The 12149-nt window shown below is 37.7% G+C and overlaps 1 protein-coding gene across 1 annotated transcript in view; it reads right to left on the reverse strand.

Annotated features, from left to right (window-relative positions):
* Positions 1-12149, reverse strand: part of LOC149273467 (activating signal cointegrator 1 complex subunit 3-like) — a 99268-nt gene that overhangs the window by 57577 nt on the left and 29542 nt on the right. The window contains exons 9-17 of the mRNA XM_089506277.1: positions 11656-11810; positions 8991-9089; positions 8723-8891; positions 8096-8316; positions 7622-7707; positions 5252-5418; positions 4998-5143; positions 4331-4451; positions 2095-2237 (exon numbers count right to left, since the gene is read on the reverse strand). Of these exons, the coding sequence (XP_089362403.1) occupies positions 2095-2237; positions 4331-4451; positions 4998-5143; positions 5252-5418; positions 7622-7707; positions 8096-8316; positions 8723-8891; positions 8991-9089; positions 11656-11810 (1307 nt within the window). The remainder of the gene's footprint in view (positions 1-2094; positions 2238-4330; positions 4452-4997; positions 5144-5251; positions 5419-7621; positions 7708-8095; positions 8317-8722; positions 8892-8990; positions 9090-11655; positions 11811-12149) is intronic.

Raw genomic sequence — 12149 nt, forward strand, 5'->3', positions numbered from 1 at the left:
TAACAGAATACAGATTTTGATGGTTGTCAAATGCATGTTTTATTGTACAGCTAGAGAGAAAAAAAGGTTTGCATAAGGATTCCCCTTTCTTCTTAGGATGTTAATAAAAACAAACCTTCTTACATGACAAATGCAATCTTCTTCAGAGCACAGTAGTGATAATTGCCCCTTCGCCGTGCATGTGTAAAGCGCCGCAGTATGTACGTATGGGTGAGATACGTACTTTGTGGTCTGTTAAATTTATTGGCGCTCAAAAAGGCTTTAGCGGAAAAGGTGCAATTCCATCTGAGTAGATACATTAAGCCTTGCCTGAAAAACATTTCAGGGAGATGATGACACTGCTGGCTCCATAAGAAAAGAAATGGCCAGATTGGCCAAGAACGAGCCAACAGATTGTGCAGCCCGGTTCTGTCCCTTTGAGTGTGATATATTGTTTCAAGATGCTAAAACCCCATGCTTTTTTCTGAGCATATTTACAGGGCTTTTTTTTCCCCTCTTTTCTTTTCACAGCACCCTCATTATTAGCGTTCTCGTTTTCAAGGCATCAGACTCCGACCATATGCTGCTGAATAATGCCCCTCAACTGTCTGCGGTGCCCCGCTTCAGGCGGCTGTGCCAAACACACGGCCATAAACGTTATGAAGTCTTTTAGGAAGACATTTACTGACATCACATCTGCTACAGATGTTTAGCGAAGTAAACATTTCTGATAATGAAGGGTTTTTGTTTACGAGGCCGTTTGTTTCCCAGAAATAAAAAGTGCTCTCTTGAGAGGAGGCATGTCGGACTGCAAAGTAAACCGAATAAAAGGAGGGGCGGAATGCGTAAAATAAAATAAATATGTTAACTGAGCTGCTGTAGTACATCGGGTACTTAGTGAGGTGGCATTATTTGTTTCGCAGCCTGTCATTGGTATGGCTAATGGAGAAACATAAAAAAACAATTATACAGGTCATTTAATGAATGCTGTAAAGGACAATGTGGGAAACAAAGCATTTAGACTTTTATGGGAAACACTCGTGGGAATATAAATAAAGAAGCTATTGCGAGAAGACTGAAAAAAGAGAGAGAGATAGAGAAAAAATCCTCCATCAACCTTTCCAAGGATATTTTTTTTTTATTAAAAAAAAAAAAAAAAAAAAATGAAGAAAAAAAAAAAAAAGAAAAGGAAAATAAGCAGTATATTCTCCAGATGTACACCTTCCTTATTTTGGGGCACCACAGCACTGGATGACTTTATCTTTGAAATTTGGAGAAACCATTAATGTTTTTATGCAAATTCAATAGGATTAAATTTTTAGGTACTTCCAGCTTTGTATGATGAGATTGTCTAGGTAATATGCCTTCTTGTATATGACATGTATAACATTGTTGTTGTATTAAACTCACTAATGTGAACCTTCCTTAAACAAAGGTGTGATGTCACAGAAATGAATTCCACTTTAGATGTAAATCTGTATGTCACAATGTTTTAGCTGATGAGCCAATGATGTGTCCACTTTGTTTTCTAACCAGGGTGCAATGGGCATACATACACACAGATGTCGGTATTTTTTGAATTAAACAGGTATTATAATACCAAAGGCCTTAAAAATAAAATTACATAATAACTTATTTACAAATGTCACCAATGGTATCACTGGTGCTTGCACTGATGGACACATTTGCTCATAACAGAACAATACGTAAAGACAAACAATACATCACGTATTCTCTCAGGAAACATCCTAGAGAGAAAAAAAGTACTGAATGGAATATAAAAGGGATCATTCATGAGTAGAAAAGCCTACATTTTTTAAGCACCAATGCTTATGATTGCATATCCACAGCTACAGGCAGTAAATTATAACCCATTAGAGTCTACAGTCCCAGTGGCTCCAATGTGCTGTAGAGATGTGCTTACTAATCTTCCAGTGTTTACACATAAACTGCATTTGTAAAAATTCATAAATAATAGTGAAAAACTTGTGACAATGCTTACAACTGTCTGGTTTCATCAACATCTTAGGCTATAGTCCCATGCTGCTTAAATGGAAGACTTTAGGTACACTGCATCAGCATTTCTAATATTAAATATAGAAATTAGAATTTTACCTCTCTTTCATCCATATTAAGCCATTGTTTGGGGTCGTTCTCAGTTGCTAAGAATGCAATCAAATCTAAGGCAGTGAGTCGAGTTTGACGCCTCGATGACACAAAGATGAGTATAGGCTTTGCAGGTGAATGGCTTCTTATAGCTGTGGAAAGCCAAAAGTTTGCAGGTTAGATGAGACTTTTCAGCCTACTTTACAATGCTTTGTGACACAATAACCCTCCTTTTTCCACCCTTTAACTTTTACAACACACCCTCAAGTTAAGCTTCTTCTCTTTTATTAAAAAGGATATAGCAGGGTGTATCTATTAAATCTCGGTATGTTTTGTTGATACAACCATATACCATTTAGGCTTTCCTTATTTGAACACTCTCTAAATTGTGTACGTCCTTCTGAAGCCACCGTGTCCAAAACTGGGCACACAGTTTTATATGAGGTCACATGTGTGATCTATAAAGCCGCATTATAGTGCACCTGCTACAGATACCTCTTCCTATGCAACCTAGCACCCTGCTAGCTTTTCCCTGTCCTGTACGGCCTGCAGTCTATTAAACCTTCTGAAGTGGCAGCTCCTGAGTCCAGACTAAGATAAAAAAATGGTCTCTGGCATTTTATGGCTAGTGGCCAAAGGATTGAAAGTATACGGCCACATCAAGATGCCAGAGTGTAGCAGGTTGATGCATGCTGCATTGTTACATTAGTCACCTTGGGTGCATTATAGTGCACCGGCTCACTGGGCAGTTATTTGATGTGCCTGATGGCCAATATGGTCCTGAGTTAATTCATTTATTGCAAAGTGCAATTTGGAGAAAAAAACAAACAAAAAAACAAACAAACCTAGGTCCTGTTAACTTGAAGGACACAAAGTACATTTTAATCCCAGTTATATATAAATATCAGAATAACCATTCCCCATTAAACACATTGACCACTTATAGGGTAGGAACTTGGCTTAGTTAATACCCACTTGGCCATCATATGGATTAATAATACAGTTAGTGTGGTTTGAGGACATATAAGTATACAAAACTCTTGTTAAACTAAAATTCAAAGAAGACAATAATGTCTTTTTAAACAGTTTATCATTATGTGGGGGCGAACAAACATTTATTTCACACACTGACTTAGCTTCTGATATAGCTGCATTTATGTTTGCAAAAACCAAGGCATTAAATACAGAGATTCTAGCAATCCTATCACGATAGCTGAATTATAGGTGTTTGCGGCTTTCCGCTGCAAATGAGTTTGTGGAAATAGCCGAAATACATCATCATTATACTCGTGCAGAGTCTTATAGTATCTGAAAAGAGAAAAATCTAATGGCTTCTCGTTCTCTAAAGAACAGGTGTGATTAAACAGCAAGACTGATTTATTGTTCATTAGAGGGTCTTTTTTACATAGCATGTCTGTAGCCTATAAATAATTTAAATAGTGAAGACCAGCCTAAAATCCCCATCAATACATTTGTTCTGTCAGAGGGTTAATTAGAAAAGATAAATAACCATTTTACTATTAACTACAGGTCTTGATGTAAATTGTATTCAGTACTCTGTCTGTATGATAAATATCACCTGAACGCTCAAAGGGGGAACTTAAATGCAAAAGTTTATTACTAGTATTACGCTTAAAAAAAAAAAAAAAAAAGTTTAAAATATGGTTTGGTTTTCTGTATTAAAAATATTACTTTTTAAAAGCATTTTTATGAATTGCATATTAGCCACGCGTTCTTGCTCTGTTATTGTAGCCCAATTAACAGCCCAACTCCTTATTCTACTGCCGGTGCTAAATAAGAGAAGGTCTCAGGGTCTCTCTGACACATGAAGGTCCATAGAAAAAGTACTTCATTAGATAGGTAGGACTTCATTGATTGATTCCAAAAGAATCAACTCGGTGTGATGTTTAAGCAGGGAACACCCCAGCCGCTTACAATAGTGACCCACAGGTCTGCAGACAAAAGGAATTTATTGGCACAAAATGAAACTACATTGTCGCATGCAGCTCTGTACTTAATCTTCAAACAAAAATATAAAATGTATTGACCCCCCCCACAATCAACAGTCCTCCGGGAATCTTCCTTTAGGATTATATTATATTTGGTTACTGCATTACCAAAATGAGGATTAGAGTAATAAATGAGACATTTTGGGAACGGTATCGGCACATATTCGCCGTGTAAGGTTTCGCCATTAGAAAAAGACATTTGCATTTAAACAAATAATATTGGTTTTCTTTCTTACCCTGAAACGCAGGCTTGTTCATGCTGGCCATTCGGGGACAATAATGTTGTCCTGGGAAACCCTGAATGTGAACCTCTAGAGGAACTGGACGCACAGATGGTCGAAAGTTAAAGAGACCCATCTACCATGTGGAAAGAAATTGTTACATTACATTATTATCGAACGCATCATTACATTTTATTTACAGAGCATCATTATATTCCATAGCACTATTACAATGAAGGACGTTTACTAAATGAACAATATACAACATGAAAACAAAAAAACTCCTTCAAAAAATGACTTATTAATACAGTACTGCAAGTAAGCAATCCAACAATAGCTTTTAGCTAAGAGAACAAGTAAAACTGGTGCTGTAGAGCTGTGTTTCAGTTTACACTATGAAAGTTCATCCCCAGTGTGCTGCTTCTTCAGGAAGAGCTTGGTTGGCCATGTATAGCGTGCAGTTAAATATTTTTTTTAAAGTCTCCATTATACAGGGCCTTCTCAGCCCTTCACGCTGGAGGAACCTCTCAGGCCCCTCATAATAAATACGGAAGTGAGAGAGATATAACCACAATTATCCAGCAAACTCTCCTTCCGATTCACTCTTTAGTAAATGGACTCCAGTGCCTCATCGGATTCTAGAAAACCTGAAGCCTTCCCGCAAGCAAATGATTTTATTCACCTGTCCAATCCCCAACCAGTCAGCCAGGTCTCTAGCATTAGCAAGAGCTGTGGACAGGCCGACCACTCTTACAGTTCTTTCGGTGTGGGAAGAAATAAAATTTGTTCTTGACACAATTACTTCTAGTACAGGACCTCTCTCATCCCCTAGGCAAAACAGAAACAAAGACACAATGGAGAATGGTTGAGTATTTGCTTTGAAAACCCACCAATGACATGGAGTAAAAGACTTAATTGAGCCACAAGGTTATTTACCAAGCAAGTGTATTTCATCTATAACGAGGATGGAAACCTTCTGTACGTAGCTTCTATTTTGCCAGCTTCTACTGACTCCGTCCCATTTCTCTGGGGTAGTGACTATGAGATCAGCTTCTGCAATAGCCCTCATGTCAGGTGTGACATCTCCTGTGAGCTCTACAACTCTGTCAACACAAAAAGGTTATTCGATTAATATTAAGTAAATAGGGTACATGTAAAGGAACACCAAGGTAATTATAATGAATATAGTCAGCCGTAAATGGAGTACCTTGGCACTGCAAACATTTAAATACATGTCTTACCCCTTACACATCTGCTCTCACTGGCACATGCTAGGAGAGAGACAACTTGACTCTAAAAATGTAAATATACGATGTGAATATGGTTAGTATTGTGGACCCATGCTTAAACAATCTACGGTTTGATATATCTCTCTACAAGAGAAAAGCTATTCATTAGGAGTATATAAACAGTACTGTGTAAGTATGTAAAGAATGAACTTAAGTCACATGAGTAGGGCTTGACAAATCCCAGGTCACCATCGCAACAAGAAATCACTTCCTGGTACCTAGGGAGTACTGGCTGCATGGGCAAAGCCAAAAGGCGCAGAATGAGAGAAAGATGGCAGCATGCTCCAAGAATAGGGATAAAAAGGTAAGTCCCGACTGCTGGATTTACCTTTTTATGTCCCTGATTTCAAGGAGGCGGCGGGGTCTGGGAGTAGCCTGTCACGTCACACTGTGATTGTGTGTGTGTGTGTGTGTGTCTGGGAATATTTGTGTGTGTGTGTCTGGGTATGTTTGTGAGTGCTTCTCACATGTGGGTGTGTGTGTGGTTCTGGGTATGTTTGTGCCTGTGTGTTAGCGTCTAGGTGTGTGTGTTAGTAAGGGTGGTTGTGTGAGTTTGTGCGTTAGCGTGTCTAATTGTGTTAGTGTGAGTCTCTGTGTCAGTGTGAGCACCTGGTTGTATCAATGATAGTGTTTGGCTGTGTTAGTATTGACCAATACTTAATTAAAAATATTTTCTATTACATATATTTTGTAAGACACCGTTACTAATTGTCTTCATAAAGGGACATATTTGTCAATTTTTATACATAATATTAAGATGTAACACATATGATGGTGGAGCATCACATTAGAAGAGAGAAGAGGAGTTATCACTGAAGTTTGAATATATCAAAGGGTTAAACTCAGTCCAAACCCGATTGGGAAAAAAACTGGTTTCTACATTTTTGTTCACCGGCTTCTAGATCCAAACAAAACGTGTCGACCCTTGCACATGAGTAACAGTCGGGGTAATTCCGTCGATTGTGCGATGTGCCAGAGTTCCAGAAGAGATCCAAGCCGCAGCAAGCTTATTACACTTGAAAGTGATGGCAGAAACCGGACGCATGAGTGCTAAAGAAGCAGCAGCACACTCCAATCTGCTGGTTGGAATACTTGGCCATTCATAGTGTTCAGTAATTTCCTGGGAATGGTCACCTCCACTTCTGCAACACTGTATCTATTTGTTCTCAGAGATATGCATTAACTCTTCACATTTTACCTCTACATGAGCAATGAAGACTGATTGATGGATTTTATTTATAGTTACACATTTATAGTTGTGTGGAAGACGCTCTCATTTATATTTATTGGAAATTTTCTTTCAGTGAGCAAGATACTTACATTACATTTTTATTGAATATTGGCCAAAAGACTGACTTGGGAAATATCACCAGCTCCCTCTCTGTGTATTTTATTGCAAATTCATTATTTTACAGAATGTATTAATTTAAATTTGAATTTGCTAAAATACTTGAGAGACCCTTTTTATCTCTTGCTGATTTCTTTGATGTTGACCTGTCCATCTGCTAATAAGTTCTTTTTTTTTTTTTCTATTTCTAATTTTTTTCGATAGCAAGACCCTTGATGAAGTCAACCTGGATCTAGTTTGCCCATTTTTGGTTCTTAGTCTTGTCTTAGATTAAGGATAGCTTTATGAACGCTGCGCACATTGAAATTCCCTCACTATAGTAGCCTCTACCACTCTACCACAGCTGGAAGGCTGTTACAACATTTATCTATCACTCTCATTAAAGTAAAAAAAACATTCCATCTAAACTTCTGACCCTCGTTGTGATAACATTTCTGCACAGAATGGGTGGAAGAATCCTGTTCACCCTGTGTGTCATTGTGTTGATGCTGAACCTAGAACTTACACATCACATATCCATAAGGTTAGAATGTAGGTTACAATATCAGTTGTTATGAAAACAAACACACAAGGTGTGTGAATTAACGAAATTAGGCCTAACAAATATATTCTTCTACACTTTTCTGGCTAGATGCTAGGCATATTAATTTAGTGTGGCGAGGAGCTTACTTCTTTCCAAGTTTTTCTTCAATCCTTACTTTCCAATCCTCAATTCTCTCACGTACCAAGGCCTTCAGAGGCGCTATATATACTGCCTGTAACAGAAATAAAGGAAAAAAAGCATAAACATTCTGTTTCATGATGGATCATAGGCACTCTGTATAAGATATATATTTCTTAGTATACCACATAAGTCCTTGCTTGAATAAAAGTGAGTTAAATAAGACCTGACATGCTAGGGTTCCCAAGAGAACCAATATTAGAATCGGTGGATTAAAACTCAGTGAATAGGTATCAACAGTATAGTTTATACTGCTAAAGGCTTAACACGCTAAGGATTATGGCTTATGTCCTATATATGTTAGAAGACAGCAAGCCCATTTATTATAAACACAAACATGGAAATCCTAAATTTCAACAATACTTAAGATCATCATCATGGCAATAATAAAAATATACTACAGACAAAGAACAATTGCAAACCTTAGATGTTGGATATTTGTTGAAGACCCTGAAGATGGCCAGCTCAGCAGCCACCGTCTTTCCAGAGCCTGTAGGAGCACCCAGTAAGACATTGGTGTCTGTGTGATAAAGTGTGTGAAAGATCTGTGTTTGAACTGGGTTGAAATGGGTAAATTTGTACAGGGATTCATATTCTTTATTTCCAAGGGCCGTGACTGGCAAAGGCTGCAGATCCAGTAATTCTACAAAATAGAATAGAAAATAAGACTCTGTGCCACGATGAAGATTGCGCTCAAACAAGCAGACATATTTTAATGAAACATTAATGTACAGCTATTTAGTAGCATCAGCTGAGGCAAACATGGTGTAATGTTTACCGACACTTGTCTCATTGTTTCCTTTAATATCTATCAATAATTTTATTCCATTTCATCCGTGCTCTAGAACGCTCTACTTGACAGTGCTAGAATATCTTTTGCTATGTAGAGGTCTTCTCCTACCCCTCACTCAACACCATTCTTATGATCCTTTATTTTTTCCATTACCATTTCAACATATTTATCTGTTAAACATCTAGCACAGTTTAATTGGGCTTAGGGAAATTGATTTTTCATACATGTAACATTAATTTAACAAATAAATAAGTACCGGTGTGTGGAGGATGTCTTTCTGGCAAAATCAGATGTTGGAAATTTATAATGCAGACAGCTTCAGCGCCCAACCATCGATCCGATACTGCTCGGATATAGTATTGAGAAGGCAATGGTTCAAAGATGGGTATTGTGAACACCAGAAGTTGCTGTTCTTTTGTAACAACCTAAACAAATGAACAAAACACATCAAAAAGAGTACACTTTAAGCAGGCCTTGTAAACTATGCCCAGTATGGATTAATTTTACACAATGCAGCAAAATACCTGTTTCTTTTGAAGGAGAAAATATTCTGAATGGTAGATGTGATCGTTAGTTGGATCTTCAACCCAAATCCACCAGGGCTCGCCAACGGTTCCATGGACCTAAGAGGAAAACATTCAGCATCAGACAGGCATTATAATAAAGGTATCAAGAAAATGGCACAACTGTCTCTATTAACCTAGTTTCATGTTTGAATTTCCTAACCAGGTAACAAGTCGAGTAAGGATGAACGAAAAGCTTCAAGGTTATTTGTCCAAATTAGGTGCTGTAGTCGTGTTAATCTCACTCAAGGATCAGGAAAAGGTGGTAAAAAGAGCACTATAATCTTTCCTAAAACAACAAATAAGGTGTAATTACATATTGTGTACAAATGTTTATCTGGCAATTTGTGCGGAATGAATACAACGTTAGATTTCTAGTCTCTGACATGTTGCAGCACACAATTAAAAGCTCTGGATTCTAGAGTAACAATTAAATGTCAAATATTACCTGGAACCTACAATTTTGATGTTTAGATGTGATAAATACATATATAAACAGCTTAGGGAAAATTATTACTTTAATTGTGAGCTAGATGCTTCCTGACAACAATTAATTTCTGTCATTTATTGAGTGGATTTAATGATTCAAAATATGAAATCAGCAGCATTTATGGTATTTCTCTACAACAGCTACGCTGGACTTACTTATGTTTCTGAGTACATGTGAGTACAACAGTGAAGTACACGCAAGAACAGTTTATGAATATGCCAAGTTTCTTCTAAAACTAGCAAGGCTTTTCATGCTCTAAATTGAAACAGTTTTGCTCTCTTAATAAATCTAAACACCTTTAGATTTATAATCCAGGCAGGGCTAGAACAGGCAACATAGTTGCTGGGAACAACTAGAAACGGTGGGACGCTGACCTTGTGGACAGTTTGTGTCACCACATAGTGGGTGAACAAGTAGCGCGTCATGTTATATGCATGGTTGAAAAAAGACCTACAAATCTGTGCCCTGACCTTAAGGTTAAATCCAGCAGCAGGCATTAATGAGATTTTTTTTTGCTGCTGAGCATGACACAATAGCAGCTGCTGTCTGAGACCGACATTATCTTTTGGAATAAATGTGCTTTCTTACTACTGTCAATTTAGAGCTTCCATTGGATACAGACTGTCTAAGAAAGACGGCTTTTCACTGTGCCAGCGAAGTTATGGGTTAAACAAGACACCAGCTACCATTGTTGCAATGCAAAGAAACAACAAAGATAGGTAGATGAGGGTTATGCTCCCCGTGAAGGCAAAAGGAGGATGGCCGATTCAGGATTAGTTAGAAAAAGACTGGAGCAGGAAAATGAAAGGAGAAATGACTGAAGGAAAAAAATTCAAACACAAGAGTTAAATAGAATGTGGGAAAAGGCTGGAAATGGAAAAGAGTGAAAGGGGACATGGAGCTGCCGGGGGACGGAGGAAAATTGGAATGTGGCAAAAAGCTGGACATGAGGAAAGAACTTCATCTTTCGGTTAGATGATCAATCTGGTATACTGCACTTTTGGATAATGAATATCACTGGCACACCTTGTGGAGGTTTAATGCATGAAAGTAAACTGCACTGTCTAGTTGTAAAACATGATTTGAACCTCGCTGTTTTCAATTCAAATCCCTAAGGCTTATTTTTTTATGTGGATCACCATGTAGACCAAAACATAAGCCATCTTGTCTCTGCCCCTACAAGCCACCATTCTTAAGTTTATTTAGTGTGTTTGTTTGGAAGTCAGGCCAAGAAGATATCAGGACTTTTGATTCAAGAAGTTTCTTCCTTGTACGCTATATGGCCTTCACTTACAGAATTAGGATACCAACCTCAGCCTTGTTACGGACATTTGATAATTCAGTGCTAGGATCCTTCAGGCAGATGCACAAGGCAAAACATTAGTCGTACCGGTAATCCCTTTTCCTTTAGGAGTGCTTTCAAATGAAGTATTCCCAGTTCACCCAGTTATAAACGGGTTTAGCATCCCTGTCTGACAGGTATCTTAAAACATGTTTTGATCAATTACTATATTTTTCCTATCTAAATCACCAGTAATCATGAGTAATTAAAAACCAATTAAGTAAAATTGAAAACCTACTGTGACCAGAAGTCTCCAAGGAGACGTCTCTGAACTATGACTGTAAAGAATACTAATCAAAACTGTAGCACTAACACTTACATTTATTTTTATGAAGTAATCTAACAGGGGTAGTGAGTCTATTGAGATATTAATTATGCAAATATAAACACTACATGCCACATACAATAGATGGAGCTGTAAAATGATCTCCAAATTAATATAGTACTTTAAGAAAAAAAACATTACTTGACTAAGAAAGTCCTTATTATCGATCTTTACATTAAGAACAGTGCGTGGATTATAGCTGCCAAGAGGGTACTACTAAATAATCATCTGCAAATCTCTACCCTCCCGGTGCACTTGCACTGCAAAAGGGCCAGAGGCCTTGAGAAAAAAAAAATCAATGAAATTCAAACAAAACTTCGGAGGTCTTTGCTTTATTGCGTTTGTTTCGTTGGGGGTAACACCTCGTTTTTGGACATTTGTACAAATTGATGAATAGATGAGTCTAGTGAATATGGCACATTTTTGGCCTGTAGGTGTTTGGCCTTGTCTTGGCTCTGTCTGATAGTACCTGGTCGCTCCATTTGAAGTCAGGAGTTATAGTCAATCGCACTCTGAGGACCGTCCGTGTAATAGGCTGGATGGATGCTTCCATTGTAATGGATGGAATTTGATGGACGCATTGTTTCACCTTTAGCCCAATGTTCACATGGTGCAGCATGTGACCTATGGAAAGGTACATTAGGTTAAAAACGTTTGCATATACAGGAACAATAATGCAATCAGACTTGTAAATCAGCTTCTAGATGAATGCATTACAGCTTGCTTGTTTTGCAGTGTGCTGGATAAATGACTGGCTCTCTTGACCTGGCATGTTCTAATGTTTTGTAATACTTAACTTGAATTAGTACAGTGCAGCTTTAGTATTAGCAGCTATGAATAATAAGTGGTTAACCCATTCAATGACTTCAATGCGTAAAGGTTAAAAATAGCTACTGGCATCAAAAATTATACATACGTTTGTTTTCTTAAACAGAAATAATGTTTTAGCAGGCATGTACTTCA

The sequence above is a fragment of the Sceloporus occidentalis genome, unplaced genomic scaffold (genome assembly GCF_023333645.1).
Source record: "Sceloporus occidentalis isolate IW3139 unplaced genomic scaffold, rSceOcc1.0.p SCAF_374, whole genome shotgun sequence".
NCBI classification, from domain to species: domain Eukaryota; kingdom Metazoa; phylum Chordata; class Lepidosauria; order Squamata; family Phrynosomatidae; genus Sceloporus; species Sceloporus occidentalis.